Source organism: Streptopelia decaocto, assembly GCF_964273445.1.
Source record: "Streptopelia decaocto genome assembly, chromosome: 5".
NCBI classification, from domain to species: domain Eukaryota; kingdom Metazoa; phylum Chordata; class Aves; order Columbiformes; family Columbidae; genus Streptopelia; species Streptopelia decaocto.
The window spans coordinates 63,703,823-63,721,330 of record NC_138659.1 but is presented as its reverse complement, the minus strand read 5'-3'; the positions used below and the strand labels follow the sequence as shown (position 1 = coordinate 63,721,330).

The 17,508-nt window shown below is 38.9% G+C and overlaps 1 protein-coding gene across 2 annotated transcripts in view; it reads left to right on the top strand.

Moving 5' to 3' along the window:
• CCDC186 (coiled-coil domain containing 186) overlaps positions 1-17,508 on the top strand; it is a 36,391-nt gene that overhangs the window by 5,180 nt on the left and 13,703 nt on the right. For both annotated transcript variants that reach the window (XM_082053964.1, XM_082053965.1), the window contains exons 2-7: positions 8,906-9,581; positions 12,013-12,139; positions 14,523-14,651; positions 15,553-15,765; positions 16,504-16,623; positions 17,248-17,352. In XM_082053964.1, coding sequence (XP_081910090.1) covers positions 8,920-9,581; positions 12,013-12,139; positions 14,523-14,651; positions 15,553-15,765; positions 16,504-16,623; positions 17,248-17,352 — 1,356 coding nt within the window. In that variant the 5' untranslated portion in view covers positions 8,906-8,919. The remainder of the gene's footprint in view (positions 1-8,905; positions 9,582-12,012; positions 12,140-14,522; positions 14,652-15,552; positions 15,766-16,503; positions 16,624-17,247; positions 17,353-17,508) is intronic.

The following is a 17,508-nucleotide window of genomic DNA, read 5'->3' as shown; positions in this document are numbered from 1 at the left end:
TTGACAGCTTTAATTCTATGAGGCTAATATTTTTCATTTTTTAAAAAAGTTGCTCTTCTAGACCCCCCATTTGTAGATTTACCTATAAGTTTGGATTTCTTTAGTAGCCTTTTTGTATGTGTATGTATTGGGGTTTTATTGCTGTTTTTATTATTGGCTCAGCTTTAAAAAGGTATGCAGTTAAGTTTATTATATTTCTGCCTTTAAATATAACACGGCAGTGAACAGACCTCTTGATGTTTGGCAGCTGTTAGAAAGATAGAGTAATGAAAACTGAGGAAACAGTTTTTTAGTATCTGTTTAGACCAGCTACAGTTTCAGGTGCTTTGGTGCTCACTTTGGTGTCCTGAGAACTGCAGGTGGACGAACAGCAAGGTCATCATGGAAGCATCACATTGCTAACTGCTTTAACTGGGGTGTAGGATTTCCTGTTCCTCTCACACCTGGGTTATACAGAGATAAAACCCATAACTTTCTAAATATGCAGGCAAGCTGTACGTCCCCTTTTCTAAATTCAGCTTTGCCAAACACGGAATGATTCGCGTCTGCCTCTGGCACCTCCAGCATCAAAATGAAGTTATTCTTTCCTCCCTCGCTCCCCCAGCGTTGGGATCTGCTAGCAAAAAAAAAGATCTGTGTAAATGCATAAATCAAATGAGTGGGTTTTGGTTGAACTGGAGAAGAGGACATAGAGGAGGAGAGATGTTTGTAAAATAAGTTGGAATCTGATACAGAGAATAGTAGCACAGCACCTGGGATAGACAGCTGGTTATTTGAGTTATGTAGCGCTGGCCCGAGTCTTCTGGCCTAGTACTGAGCAAAATTGCTTTCACTGGGCAGGCTGAGGATGTTAAGAGTAAATTCTTGTTCTGGCCAATCTTCATAAGAATCTGGCCAAAGGACATGCACTGTCCCTTCTCCTGGGAGCTGTCAAGGCAAGCTGCACACTAAACCTGAATTGCATAGTAAATTAAGTTGAATTTAGTTTAGCATGAGTTCAGAAACCAGAACCAATATGGAAGGTTAGTGAGTATTACAGAGGCTTTGAAGAGACTACTGCTTAAGGGTGTTTGCTTAGATTTTTATGATGGATTTTCGGTGGAGCTTATCTTGAGAAGGTGCCATATTGAAAAGCAAAATAAAGAATAATGGCAGCAATTTTGTGAGTTATCACAGTGCAGTTTGAGAAAGAACCATGAAATAAGGATCTCAAATTACAGTGTAAAGAGATCTGCTCTAAAGCAATTTGGAGGGGCTTATTTTCTAGGTAGGTCTTTTCCTGTAAGCATGTGGACTTTGTTTTGAGATACTCAGTGTTTCCTTAGCAAGTTTATGGCACAGACCGAAGTGGTGACGCAAATGCATGAGTCGAGGTGACATCCATGTAAGAGTAGTGGGGACTAGTGTGAATTGGGCTGCTTGTGTTGGTGTCACCAGACTTTTGTGTCACTTGGCTGCTTGCCTGGTCTGGTCACGGCACTTAAGACCATCTGCCCATGAGCCATGGGGTGCTCATCGCTCCGCTGCCTGTCCCCACCTACTCTCTGAAATGTATCACGTCTGTATTGCAGCTGCTGGTCATTTCGAGGCTTTATTACTTGAAGGAAATTTGAGTACTCTGCTGTGACAGATATGCAATGGAACGGGAAAAGGGATGGCTTTGTAAATTTACATTGTACTTTTATTTAAAAATGAGGTTGTTTCATATCCTAGAAAACCTGTCTAGATGCTTTTTACATATCCAGAGGTGAAGAGCATATGTGATCTTTGCTAATGATGAGAATTGTGTTTTCACTGTTTCATGGATTGTGTGTATATCTGTTTGGAGAGGAGACGATTGCCTCTTCATCAATGTCAGGAGCACAGCTATGAGAGAAACACATCCACCTAAAGATGATGCAAACCCCTTTCTTGTTGAAAAGAACTGTCAGAATTGACTGCTACCGGCCATTATATTGTATAATGCATGGTTGAATGTCTGGTGAACTGCATTTATGGTATTAAGTTCCTGTTATTAGTCCCCTTTCAGAAGATTTTGTGCCTCAGAGTTATTCACCTCAATGCTCTTCACTTCCTTTCAAAATCCACCCTTGTTTGAACGTGATTTTGTACATGGACACACCCATGAAGCATTAATCCCTCCTTCCATTTTTTGCCCCTTTCTCTACAGTATGCTTAAGCTTTGTACCTTAAATATATTATTTCCTCTTCTAGCAGTGATTTTCATGTCTTGGGACCTTGGCCATCAGTCTGTTTACTTACAGAACCACCCCAGGCACACACTTCTGACATTCTTTAGTCTGTTTACTTTAAAAGAGCCCCATTGTGATAGTTACTAGGTGACAAAACACGCACTTTCTTTTTTTCACTTACAGTTGGTGAATTCTTCTAGACAGCCACACCTCAGAAAATGCTTCCTATAGCTGTCATTTAGTATGTTTCTTTAGATGTAGTCTCACGTGTATTTAGAAATTGCCTGAAGCAAAGTAATTTCCTCCTTCTCAACTATTTACAACATAAATATTGATAGCTTGGGTCAAGCTATCTTTTTTATGAGATTAAATGCTAGCATTAATAGTGCATCTGCTTAGAAAAGTCTTTTGTAGTCAGGTATTTAAAAGAATCATGCTCGTGGTCCATTGGAAGATTGACAAGGCAGCCAGTTTGAAATGGCATAATATTGAATTAAAACTTACCAGGTTCTTAGTGTGTGGCTGTAATCACAGAATATCAAGCTATGGTGGGAGAGGCTGTGTTCCTAATTAGATCTGTGCAGACAGAGGCAAATAGGGAATTGCTTTCATCACGAATTACCTTCTAGTGGCTGGGAATCAGCAGTGCTGGAAGCGGGGGGAAGATTTTAGGCTGGTGGGGTGGACAACCTGATGGGCAGCCCAGGGGTGAGGGTGTCCGGAGCTTCTGTAACATGTGCATCTGTCCTTTTCAGCAGAGGAAATGGAAGGCTTGACTGTTTGAGAAACTGCTTTTCTCCGTGCTCGGTGAACAGAGTCTCAAGTGAGACTTTACTGTTAAAGAATGCATGGAAAGGAACAACTTTGATATTTCTGTTTTTATTTTATCCCTCCCTCTGTCTTCCATCTTTATTGCCGCATTTTCTTTCACTTTATACTGGATAAGGGGCAGACAGAGGGGAAAGAAAAGGGAAAGGGAGGGAGAAAGGGCTAAAATTTTAATATTAAAATGAGAGGTCTTAGCTGTCTGCTAATACAGAAAAATACAGTGTTCTTAAATTTCCAGACAAAGTTTTCTTCCAGTGAATTGGAACAGCAGAGTTAATGTGGTGATTCAGTGTAGGTATTGCCTGAAGTATTTTTTATTTGTAATATTGTTTCTAGAGTTGTACCTGTAAAAGCTCTCCATTGCTGGCTTGTGTTGTGAGATCTGTGTCTATCAGTATGCTTGGAAGAGCGATGTTAGAAATAGAATAATTAAACTTACTTTGTTACTGCATGTGAAAATAAATTCTCATAACCTAATTTACCAGACTGTGTACCAGTTGTATTAAAATTAGAATTTGAATTTGAACTGGGGGAGCTTTTAAAATTAGTGGCATCTGTCTTCTAGCTGCTGATTGACTTTTTATTTCAGCAGGTAATTGCTATGATTTTAGTCCAGGAACTAAATATTAGTGTCTGATCATATGCTTTCTTATACAGTTATTTTATGTAGCTTAATCTTGGATTAAAAAGCAGTCAAGTGAGTGTTCAAATATTATATCAATGTCTCCTGTGGGAATTCTTTTTTTCATTTCAATGTACAAATTAAGTTTTAAACAAGTACCTAATTACCATAATTTTCATAGCAATGATGTAGTTCTATTATTAGAGTTTTTAATTCCAGAAATGCAACTAACATCATGTAGCATTTTGACATTATACAGGACCGTGTGTGAAGGTTCTTGATGTTCTCCCTAGATAATCAATACTTATGTTGTATCACATACTTCATTGAAGACCTTAAATTAAGGATTGACACGTTTGTTCTTTTTTTTGGTCATTTGATCAGCAGTTAATAGAGGATGTTTCTATTGTGCAAAAAAAAAAGTGAATGATAAAAATACTGTTTCGTTAGTCTTTTCTTTGCCTTACATACCTGTGAGACATTTCTGCATTTAAAAGTCCTCGTATCTTGTATTGGCAGGTTCTCCACTCCCTGCTTTTAATTCCAGGCAGTTGTGCTCTCAGCAGTTAAGCAGATAAACACATCTCAATTACAATAGTATGAGAAATGTTTGCAACCCTTGCCAGTACTGGCCTTTAATGTTTTGTCCTGTGGCTGCAGTTTAACTACTTCTCCAACTTCTAATGTAATATTTAAAATGGACATTGTATGTGCTGATGCAGATTTAAATGTTTTAAAACGTTTTCTAAATGTTTTTGTGAATACCATGAAATAACGAGGAAAATTGTGAATGCTCCTTGCGTCTTTGAAGAACGTATCTGTGATGAGAAAAAGTGTCAGTGTCTGTTTAGAAGAAAAAAAAAGGTGAAGTTTTGTTTCTGAAGGGCACAACTTGTCTATATTCTGCTGTATGTCTGCAGAGAGCTGTTTTGTTTGTGCAGACCGGACCCGTTATTGCGAAGGAAACTCCACCGATCTGCGTTCGAGTTCCTCGTTCTTTGCTACTCGCATCACCAGGTTTTGGATTGATGAGTTTCCACTTGCTTTGCTTTGTATTTCTGCACTGTGGGGAAGCACGGTCCACTGTCTCCTCCACTTTAGAACAAGGGCAGGAAGGTGTGTTAAAGTGTCAGGCTAATTGTGAGCTGTAGAAGGACTGGTCAGACCAGTTGTGTGAGCGCTGGCAGTCCTGTCACAGCAGAGGAGAGTGTTCCGAGGTGACAGAAAGTGTTCCGCATGCCACGCTGGGTGTGTGGCAGCCTCACTAGATGGCTTGTTATTCAAGGTATGTGGGCAAGCTGGGCTGGGCTAATCTCAAAATGCTAATTCCAAGATGAGAAGTTACTACCCTGGGCGTTTTAAGTGGACGTGGCAGCGATTACATCTTCCCGTGTCACAGGGAGCAGAAGGGTCACGGACCCTGAGGGCGAGACAAACATCACACGCAGGGGACCGAGGAGCAAGGCGCTCTTGTCACACTGTTCACATGATGATCAGCCCTGAGGAACGAGCAGAGCAAATGGTTGGAGGTGCGAGCTCAGCAAAACAGCGCGAGAAGGTCGGCCAGTGCTCACCTGGCACTTTGCTGTCACTCAACGTACATTATGCTTGTTTGATGCACAAGCAACGTATCATTACATAAAACAGCTCATCTGCTTGAGTCAGGATTTGCCTTTTTTAGTTGCTTTGCTGCCTTCTGATGGCATCGTAAAAGATACTAAGCTATTCTGTTTTCTTACTGCAGTATTTTGGACAAGAGTGATACCATAACCTTAAAACTCCCCTGATTTTGGAAGAGTCATTGTAAGGATGGGTAGGATAATAAAAGATGGATGTGAAACCTGGAAAGACCTGGAGCTGCTATCGAATATGTATCTGATGTCCAAATATTATCTGAGAGTTGCTGTATTTGTATGTTTGATGCGAAACACTGCAGTCTGTTTCACGTAGCTGCTGCTGGGCTGGCGATGTTGATCATTTTAAGCTACTTTCAAACAAAACCTTTTGCTTACAAAGAAGGATCCCTTTCTTTAGTATGATTTTCTGTCTCTGGCCTTATAAGGGGGTATTTGCTATATTTGGTTGCCTCAGGTAGGCACAACAAACTGGGTATTCAAGAGACATTTGAATATCACGATGAACTTCTGTTGACGGTTGCTCCACTTGATTTCTTTGGATATTTCTGATGTGAAAATAAGTTGTGATCCTATGACAAACAGTTACATTTTATTTCTGTTTAAAATTTAGTAATTAGAACGTGACAGCTAGTACTACCCAGCAGCACTAGGGAAAAAGGAATCTGCTCAGGTCATGAAAAGTTTCAGATAGATGTGGGCAGATAGATCTGAAATCCAGTGTATTTGAATCAGAAAGGCTGTGAACATTCTTAATGTGGTAAATTATATTCTGGGTACCACTGAAAATTAGAGTCGGTCTGCAGGGAACACTGAATCATCATAATTTACTTTTCATGCTTTAACAGATTTGTACAGTCACTATTCAAATTCCCCAAGCATTTGATACAAAACCTACACTTTATGATTAAGTGTGAGATATTATGGATATGAAGTTGGTAGCATTTTATTGCTCTGCAACTAATTGAGTTATGCAAATAATTGTATTTCTGCTTCCACATAGATTAATCTTTCTCTATAATACTAATTCACAGTATTATTTATAGAAGGAACTAACGCAGTAAGATGAAAACTTAGTGTCCTTCACAATGTTCCTTCTTAACAGGGGTGCATTTTTCACCAGTTCCTTTCATATCAAGAGAAATACCATCTGTTTTGCTGACCGGATGGAAGATCTTAGGTGTGGTAACCAAAATGGAAGTTCACACATCCGATTTTACCACTTTTATTGTGGGAGTGGTGAACTGCAGCAGCTGGGCAGTGATGAGCATCTTTGAGGCCATAATACCTGAAACAACTGCACATCTCTTGGGTTTATAACACTTCGGAAAGTACTTCAGAAAAGGCTTAAAATGAGCCAAACCCCCTTCTAATCATTCAGGAGAAAGTGTCAGCAAGAACTTAAACCAGAGTAACTGCTGTGGAAAAAGATTGTACCTCAGCTTTATGTTGAGATGGTCTCTTTCTGCAGCTGAGTGTGTGGATTATGAACTACCCATGACAAGAGGGAACAGATACTAGAAGATGAATTTTTCTTCCCTTTTAACTAACTGATTTGCAGATTATCGTATGGTTATTGACTGTGTTAAATGCACTAGTCTCAAAACACTGGGGTTTTCTTAACAGCTTTTTAATTAAGTAGGAACTAGCGTGTTTTGCTACTATCACACTGAATCGTTTTTCTTGCACTGAATGTGTGTTCTGTTTGCTTGCAGGTTGAGATCATCAGTGGAGGTTGTTGCTTTTGTTTGTTTTATTTTAGAATAACAGTAGTACATTGTGAACTTGCATTTCTAGCAGAAGTTATCAAAAAGTAGATAGGTACCAAAAGAGGAATTATTTGACTGCAGAAACCAAGTGAATGGATTTGTTGGCTCCAGTGTTGACCTCAGCATAAAGCCTTTGAAGCAAAGGGGAATCAGTGTTTTGATTCATATCAGAGAATATCTGTTTGTATAATGGGGAGTCCTTGTAAAAGTTTCATGTTGTGTATAAACTCTTGCATTCTCTGTCTTTATTCTCATTTGTAGCTTTCCTTGCCATTTTCTTTCCGATTCCTATTTATTTGTACTTTAAGGGCTGCAGCATTGAGGGGTTTTCCTTTGAAACCAAAAAGGAAAAGTGGTTTCCTTGTTACTTAAAAATGTATAATTGTCATTTGGAGATTTGTGAGTATTGTCCTGTCATCACATGTTCCTTTTCACACTCTGTTTTCCTTGTGCTTTCTTCTTGTTGATTACCTGGCAGTTGTAGCCCAGCTGTTGGTTTCTTATACTAGTGGTAGGTTTTTTGTTTGATGGTGTTTCCAGGTAGAAACAGCTGGGCTGAGGCTGCTGCTTTTTTCTTTCCTTTTCGAATTTTTATGCCTAATAGTGAAAGGTGATAGTGGTAGCAAATAGCCACAGACCTAATGGGATTCATGCATCTCTCTGTTCTAACAAGGTAAACTCAGCACTAGGTCCTGGTTACAAGGCAGGACTTGAAGGAGAGGAGCCAGGCGGCACAAAGGTTTTCTTCCACGCGGAATCAAAGGGCCTGGAGAACGTAACTGAACAACTCGAATGTGTGAGAGAAAGCCAAACAAATGAGAAAGCAAGTATGAAAACAAAGTTGATGTTGCAAGATGGCAAGGTTACTGCTTCCTTTGAGATGATTGTTGGAATAGCAGAGCTGAATTAATAAGTGAAAAATTTGCCTTCTGTTTGTAAATAGTCTAATTTATCAGGGGATAGGGTTGCATCTAAAAGTTGTGACTGCTGTGATGAATTCCTCCTAGTGCAAATGATAGGATGAGGGCTTCTCATGCTCGCTAGAAATGCCAGCAGCCTTTCCAGACACCTGACCATCTGGGATTCCTGAAAAAGAAGATGCATCATTATAACCAGCTCTTCCATGAGTGTTCTAGCTATTCGGATCTCAGTATGGTGTTCTCCCAGTAGAACACTTTCTATATAGCTTTTCAGCTCCTCGAATGTTTGCCCTGCAAGCTACTTTTTGAGAGAGCAAATCTGCCACAGACCATCTGTGCTCTTCCAGCAGGGGATATTGGTGCTTGAAAGCAGATGGGAAAAGAGAATCTCGGCGCCTTCCTCCCTTTAGGCTGCTGGGTGCACATACATCTCACTGTATGGGTGGTGAGTGAGGATGTGACAGTAAGGAAGGTGAATATTTTGGCTGTGTGAGGGAGTCACCCTGTGTTGTATAAATGAGTAGGTCAAGGCATATTACTGCTTTCAAATGGCGTGTAGGAAAATGAAAGCTGCAAGGCTCTAGATTTTTTTTTTTTTATTGTTCTTTTATGTCTGGGTGTTTTTCAGAGGTGATTACTTGTATTTCTTGTGGATTTAAATATTAGAATTATTAATTCTAAAAAGCTCTGCTTTTTTAAAGTCTTGGCATTTATGTCCCACTGCTTGCTGTTTGCTATCCTTGATTTCTCACCCTCTTTTACAAAAACTTGTACTGGGGCATTTACGTAAAAGTTAGTCTGGAGAATCAAAAAACTCTGCGTAACGCTTATGTGTCTAAATATTTTTTCCCCACTGGATTTTACTTCTCAGTAGCCATTCTTTCCCCTCTCTGTTTCTTTTAATTTTGAATATAATATGTAATGTGAATTCTGTTTCTAGATTTCCAAGGGAAGATGATGGAGGGATATTTAACAGGAATGCAAAGCACACTGGAGCCAGTCAATCTGTCGGACGATGCCTCTTCCCAGCCCCCACATAATGAGAAGTCTGCTAAAACGTCTGGAATGAAGGACTGCTCAAGCATCAGTTGTACTGGAGGTGATGACGCTGTCTCGGGAAGGGAATCGAGGCTTTTGCCCTCAGACCAGGATTCAACAGCGATTGGCATGAGCAGCGATGAGGCCCCGGCAGAAAATGCGGAGCAGCAGCGCGGAGGGTCAGGCTGCTCTGAGAGAAAGGCAGAAGGCTCCACAAAACCCAAACCTTCATCTGGTGAAGAATTTGAACAAGATCCAAAAACTAATCAGACAGAACAGTCGTTAATGGAAATATTACAGGAGCTAAGGGAAGAGTCTGACTTTGGGAAAAACTCTAGTGATAAAATTTACTCGGAAAGCCCTTACGACACAGACTGCACAAAGAAGCTTATTTCCACAATACATCAGACTTCCTCACAGGAGGATTTGCTAAAGGAAATAGAGTCTGAACTCTTATCTGCGGATTTTTCGAAGGAACGAAAATTCCCAAATGGTGTGAGGAAGGGTGAACATGCCTTGGCGGCGTTTGAAAAGTGTGTGCAAGATAAGTACCTGGAGCAAGAACAAACTATAAAAAAGTGAGTATTTGAGTTCGCTGATCACAAATGGAGGTGTGTACTGAGCAATTTTGCTTGTGTGTTGTGTGCAGCTGCATACAACATTTTGCTATGAAACAAGTAGTCTCTTGTGAGTTGTAAGGACAGTTAATGGGCTTTTTAAAATCATGTTCTTTAAGTGAGGAATTATTTTTACTTGTGGTATGTACTTATAAATAAAACTGTGTGCTTAGATCTCTGAATTCTTGTGGAATTTGGCAGGAACTGACGAGCCAACTGTTCAGCAGAATAGCCTGCCAACGTCTAGAATTACTTAAATACTGTAAAAGTAATGGCAATATAAAAATAGTCCACGATTCATTCAGTCTATATGTGTCTTTGGAGAAATGAAGCTTTGTAATTACTTACTCCCACTATGTGCACTTAATTTGTGAGTTTGAAATTGCTTATTTATTTTTCAAGTAGTATTCAGTCTCCTGTCTTAATCTAGCCGAGTTGCTAATTAGTTGAGAGCTATTCTTTGAGTGGAAATGTCATGTATAGATAAACCAAATGTCTTGCCACATTTTATAAGTAGGCATTGGAAATGCAGGGCTTATAAACTTTCCTGTAATAAGCTGGGCTCTATAGTTCTATTAGGCAGTAAATGACATGAGGAATATTGTATTCGTCAAAAGCCAGTTCGTTGCTTGATTTCTGGATTCCCCACATGGTGTTTCATATTCCATTACCACTTTAGAAATGTTTTTTTGCTATCAAAATACACCCTCTAACTTCAAATTTGTTCCTGCTTGAAGAGCTGGAAATGAATGTCCTACTTTTCATGGAAGGCACTCTGATGTGATGGTGTGGGAGAACGTCAAAGGGAGGGAAACCAAGCAGAGAGAGATGCCCAAAAAGCAGAGCAGGGAAAGAATTCTCTTGCCGTTGACCTCTGACAGAAGTAAAAAATGTGAGGAAAGTCGGTTGATGACAGGAAAGCTTTGGAATGCATGGTTAGACATTCAGTAACTACAGAGGAGGAGGAGGAGTGGGACTCTGAGGTGGTGGGTGCGTAGATGGTTTTAAGTCCAGGAGATGGTAAGTTAACAGGTTATTTGGGTTTTACTTGTTTACTGTAAACTCAAAGGCAGGTCAGTGTTTTCAGCCGTGGACCAATTACTTTCTTAGAGACAAATGTTTATATACATATATGTATATATTATGTATACACACAGGAGAGTTTTTATATAAACATATCTTGGGTCTCTATTTTCTTTTGCCAGCTGCTATTCCAGCTGCACCCCTTTGACTCCTGGGGACTCGCCTCAGGAGTATAAAACTGCTGTGGAATATTTTATGTTTGGTCCAAAGGGCATTCTGGGTAGGGTTGATTTTTGTCCCTTGGTTTATGATCAGCAGAATTTCTTGTAACACATTGCTCTGGAAATAACCCAATTTTCTCCTGTGATCAGATCTAAGATATAGAGGTGAACAACAGTTGTGTGAATTGAGAATTTGTCATCCTGGAATATTCATTAATAGATTAACAAAAGAGTTCAGAAGTGCTAAGCTTGCTTTCACTGATAGTTTGCAATTCCTTGTAATTTAGGAGACTAGTTTGTTTAGAGAATTTTTTTTTTTGAAGGATGGTAGCTAAACATGAAAGTATATACGTAAAGAGATATTTTATTATCTTGGTCAGGTAAATGCATGCCTCTCACAAATTAATGCAATTAGTGGCTGAAAATATCCACCATCTAACAGGATCTTCAAACATTTAAATACATTTGAGACTCTGTTCAGTCAGTAATTCTGACAATGTAACTTCTGAGGTTTATGTGTAACTGTTTTCTGTTGCAGTGCTGGAAGGTCAAACTAAATATGTTATTATTGAGGTGTTGACTTCAAACAACGGAGCTGCAAAGGAACAAACTGTTGCTAAAAATTTGAACTTTATAAGGAGTATGAGCATGGATGCTATTGTAGTTACATACCTACTCTGGACTTAGAAAATCAGGGTTCCATTTCTGACCAGGTTGTGAACTTCAAGGGCCGCTCTGAGCAATCCATGAAATGAGAACAATACATTTTTTTTCTGATGTTTGACTGGCAGAGCTCTCGTACTGTCTTACGAGTAGCTCAAAATTGTTAACATTTACAGTTCTATGGTTATATAGAGGAATTAAATATCTCCCATCGTCATGGACAATAACAAACCCCAAATGCTGGAGACAAGCAATTTGCTCACAAGGAAGGTGCTGCTTGCTGGTTTGGAGTTAAGTTTCACATGCACAACATACTTCTGTTTTGTTTTTGTAAAGCTTTTCTGGATTTCATTGGTGTTTCTGGCTGTAACTCCTGATAAAATTTGCAGATCAAAGTAGAAAAAACATGCATCTCAAAATTTAAAACAAACAAACCCAGTACTGGTGTACCTTGCATTTAATTTCATTTTTTTTTTTCTTTACAGATTGATTAAAGAAAATAAAAAACATCAGGAACTGATTTTAGAAATTTGCTCAGAAAAGGACAACTTAAGAGATGAATTGAAAAAACGAACAGAAACAGAAAAGCAGCACCTCAACATTATTAAACAGGTACTGGTAGCAAAGCAGAAGCGCTGGTTAGTGTCTCACCTGTGTACAATGTCACCATTGCCACTGCTTAACAATCATTCTTGGTGGCATAGACGAGAAGGAAGAAGTGCCTGTCCTCATTATCCCAAGCTCTTTAAGAGGATAAATCTACTCTTCAATTCCAAGAAATATTGTTCAATGACTAAAAGCATTTAGTGTCTTTGGATAAACAGACTTTCTAGATTCACATCACTCAGGTGTTGTGTACCTGGAAATTTCTCTTCAAGTCAAGAGGTTCCAGTTTTGTGGGTTGCCATGGTGGGTACGTTATGGGTACCTCGGCTTCCTGCTGGAGACAGTGTAGGTTGAAGGTTTGTTAGACTTTTTTATGGAAGATGGCAACTTCAGTCTTTTATCCTGATAGGATGAATTATTTCTTGGATGTAGACATAAAGGACATCTTATGTGAGTGTTTTATCACGCTCAGTTTCTTAATTTGTCATCTTTATCTTCTGTTGTTAATTACCGCATCCACTAACAGAAGCAGATGGGGGTGTAGTTCCAGTTGTTAAACGTTAACAATGTGTGGAATGTGTATAAAGAGTAGAGAATATTAACTGTGGTCTTGCACGTTATTTTGGTGTTATCACTTACTACATACGGACATTTCCCCAATGAACTGTTAGAACCATGAGAGGCCAGAGAGAGGAACACAGAGCACGTGTTGGTGTGGCCTGGTTTTAGTGTGGGAAGAAAAGGCGTCACATCAGGTGTCACTGCTTGTCTGTTACTGACTTATCTGCCAGTGTTCCTGCAGTTGGTTGGCTTAGCTTTATAAACCGATTACAGCTTAGAAAACTGGTGGGAGATAGCATTTAAAATACTATAGTTTCTGTTCGTCACAGTACTGGTGATGCCACACCAGTTGTCAGGTGTCTGTGTTAATGCCTGCATCTCTTCGCAAAGCAGCGTATCGGGCTTGTGGTGTTACAGAGGAGTGTGTTCCCAAAGATGGAAACTTAGTGTGTCTTTGGGTCTCTTCAAAGAATCTTTAAAATCCATGATGTGATTGAAAATGGATTTGAAAAGTCTTATTTTTAAGCTACAAAGTGGAATTGCATGTGCCTGAATAAATCAACGTAAGCTGCTTTCTTGTTGGCTCTTTTCTGTATTTCTGTGGTAGCACTGTATGATTTCATGAAGCTGTGTCATGCAGCAATTGCTTTAGCGACTTCTGAAAAAAATATTTGTGAGGGAGTTTATTTTGCTTTCTGCTCAGATAAGTAGGATCTGTGCTACATGCTTGCAGATGATATCAGAAAAATACTGGTTTGGAGTATAATACTTCTATGTTGTAGTTGGATAGCACCTGGAGTTGCAAGATACATTGCAGTGAAAAACTTGAGATTTTAAATTTTTGAGTGTTTTAATGTCACAATTTCTGAATTTCTGTTTTCTGGTAGCTTTCAAATAAATGAAAGCTTGGCTTCGTGCACAACTGTAAGCAAGCTCTACATGCATGTTTGCATATGTAACTTTTTTTATATGATTCATTTGGAAAGCTGATCAGGGTTTGATTTATTCATTGTGTTGTAATAGAAATACTTTGTGTTGTTGTCTTCTATGTAGCAGTTTGGAATTGCACAAAAATGTCAGATACTGATGTTGAGATCTTGTACTTTTTTTACAACCCACCCCACTCAGCCCCTAAAAAACAAACCAAAATAACCCTGGTGAATGGGGTTTTCTCTGGAACAAGGGGATGGTCTCTAAGGCACAATTTGAACCACCTTTGGGTGACATTACAGCTTATGCAGCCACCACTTGCTCTTGCTCTAGCGCTACTGCTTCTCGTTCCAGACCCGCACGGCTGCGCGGTGAACGCGCTCTGGGAAGAGTTCCAGCTGGCCATTATTCTTCAGCTGGATCAGGTCTCTGATTTGGTTCACTAGACACCTAAAAAAAGTGCCAGCACAATGACCGAAGCTTATTTTTTTAAATGAATTAGTTCCCAGTGCAGTCCAGTCTGGATGCCCGGCTGCTCTGTGGGCACAGGGATTGCAGGGAGAGGGTGGAAGGTGGAGCAGCTCCAGAGAGCGGCCAGCTCTGCTCTGCCATCTCAGCATTTGCTCTCAGTCTTGTTTTTTGTGTACTAAATTACTGTGCCTCATGTTTTAGTTGGTTTGATGCATCTTCAGTCTCACTGAAGATGAGAATTGACATTTTTCATGCTTGTACTGTAATAAGAAGCTAAATGTTGATATGGCTAGTTGCAGCTTCCCAAGTGTAAAATATGGGTGAATATCTGTTGAAGCATCTAATTTTGTGTGAAATGTTCCTGCCTGTAGAAAACATGATCAAAGTCTTATTTTTCCTATAATTATATCATAACGTTGTCTTTTAGCTGGAAGCGAGAATGGAAGAGCTTAACAAAGAAGTGAAAGCTAGTAAGGACAAACTTGTAACTCAAGATGCAGCAGCCAAAAATGCTATTCAGCAGTTGCATAAAGAGATGGCCTTTCGAATGGAACAGGTAATACGGAAAACCTTGAATTATTGAGTATCATATGAACAAATTTGGTACTTGTAGGAAACATGTATCCTAAGTGGTTAGACCACTAGGTACATTTTCCAAAATGGGAAGTGCTAGTGTGCGGTTTTATATACATTCTTGATAACTGGCATCAGTGAGTTTCTAAATAGCTGTTAACATTCCATAGTACCCGATAACTGTTTTTCTGTGTACATTTATATATATGGAATTGAGCCCTCAGGGAAATCTCATTTTCCTTGCCTGTAAGCTGATCTTGGTTCAAAAGGAGTTAAAAGCTGGCAATGGCTTTTTTCAGACAGGCTATCACAAAATTAATATTTTTCTCCACTCCGGCACAAAGCCCTTATTTTGTCTCATGTGTTACTGAGAGCTGAAATGACTTTTTTTTTCCCCTTCTTAGTATCATATTATGCCAAGTATTTTCTCTATTGTATGAATTCTAAAGCTCAGTGTCTGATTCTTTTTCTATTTGCTGGGTTTGAGGAGATTTGTAAAAATAAGCCACTGAACATAAGGCGCCTAAAAAATAAGCCCCTGGATTGTGCAGTTGGCGTGTGGATGAGGGAAGGCAGAGGGCTAGTACTAAGTATCTGCAAAATTGTTTTGTTACTAAAACCTACCAAATACACTTATTTCCTTCTGAAACAACAAACTATATTCCAATTTATTAATGTATTGATAACTCATTTGAGATGTTTAGCTGTGAAGCTGCAGCCACTTATATAGATATTTACTGTTAGAAGTATGAGTAATTCCAGTACTTAAGTGGGATCTAACTTTAGTCTTCACAAAACTGGGGCTTTTGAGCCCTGAAAATATCTAGTAGTGTCTTTCATTATGAAATACAAGGTTGATTCATTCTGTTTTAATATCTTTCAAGGCAAACAAGAAATGCGAAGAAGCACGCCATGAAAAGGAAACAATGGTGATGAAATACGTCCGAGGGGAGAAGGAGTCGCTTGACCTCCGAAAGGAAAAGGAGATACTTGAGAGAAGAGTGAGAGACGCAAACAAAGAAATAGAAAAGCATACTAATAAAATCAAACAACTTTCTCAGGAAAAGGGAAGATTGCACCAGCTCTATGAAGCCAAGGTACGTTAAGTATTGCTGTGTGATTTGAGTGAATGATTAAAAGCACTATCAGAACAACCTTATCGCTTGTTTGCTGTTGTACTTGGTGAAAGAAACCTGCTTTCATTTGGGTTTGCTTTATAGCTGTGAAAACCCCTTTCCTGCAAGTGAAGGGAAAGAAGTTACCGAGTTCTCATTGCCATCTTTTTGAAGTTCCTTTTAATATTTCTGTGAGCATTGGTTTGTGAAACTTTAGGGTTTTTTTTGACCAAATCAAAGAGACTGCTTGTTGCAGATGACTGGCTGAGGGAATTTCTAACTTGTTTGGATTATTTTTTTTTAAGGCTGTAATAGCATTAAATTATTGCAGGTTTTTTTTCTATTTTACTGTGTTTTCACTCGGTATTTTCTCTTTTGTACTACTAAAAGCTGGTAATAAAGCAAAAGGGTTTTTCAGGCCCAGTTCCAAATACTTACCCTTTTTTTAGAAGCCAGTAAGAGGTTCCCACCAGACTCTTAAAATCATCCAGGTCTCTTTGCGCTGTGCTTCCCAATTCTATTGCACGTGAAAGATCCAAAAATTGATAAATCAGTAGAGTTCAAACTTTGTTTTGGGCTTGAGAAACACAGTTTGGAAATTTGGCTTAATACAGTGGTTTGCAGATAGTGGTATAGAAGGTTACGCCAGCGAGCAGGAGTCTTGTTGTAGAAGAATTGGATGATTTAAATTTATCAATAAAATCTGTACAATCTTCTTAGGATGGGGAAACCACTCGACTCAACAGAGAAATAGAAAAATTGAAAGAAGAAATCAGTTCTCATGTTATCAAAGTAAAATGGGCTCAGAACAAATTGAAAACAGAAATGGATTCGCACAAGGTTAGTGAAGTGGTACTTGTACCGTGACATGGAAACACAGTCAGAGGAATGTGGTTTCTATACTGTTTGGTGTGGTGGTTTGTGTTGTGGGTTTTTTTGTTTAGTTGCTTTTTTGTGTATTTTGGTGGTGGTTTTTTGTTTGGTTTTTGTTTGTTTGTTTTAATATAGTATTAAAATCTGTTTCTAAAGTGTTTTCTGTTCAATTTGAATACTTACAGCAACGGTCAGAATAGTGCTCTTATTGATACAGAAATGGAAATGTTGAAAGGATATGAAGGGAAGATGTGTGTGTGTGAGGAATCTGTTTAATCTGGTGATCAACTTCTAATTTTCTTTTTGTATGAATTAACTGTTGGTTTAGTTTCTATGTGATAGAGTTGAATCCATTATCTGAAAATGTGAATGGCACATAACCAAAAGGTCCTTTAGTTGTGCTTTCAGTGTTGGAACAAAATTGCATAAAGTAATAATTGAATGGGAAGCAAGAGGAAAAATAGTGCTGACTTTTTGTTTTTGTGGCTGTTAGTTCTTTCCAGACTCAAATAGGAAACTTCTAGTATGAGAAATGCTTTTCCCAAATTGAGAGAAATAGGTTTAACCTATCATTTATTTCTGTTTCTGTAGGAAACCAAAGAACGCCTCAAAGATGCAATGACAAAATTAACTGAAGCAAAAGAAGAAGCAGACCAGATAAGGAAAAACTGTCAAGAAATGATAAAAACCTATCAAGTAGGCACATTTTATCATGATGTTAAACTAGTGTTTAGCATCTTAGTCTCCTTTTTCCTCCTTTTCTATCTTAAGCTGTAGTAGGGAAGAATTACCTTGTGTGAGCTTCAAAGCTGAGATGAGTAGTCACTGATTTCCCTACTTGGAAGGTTGTTA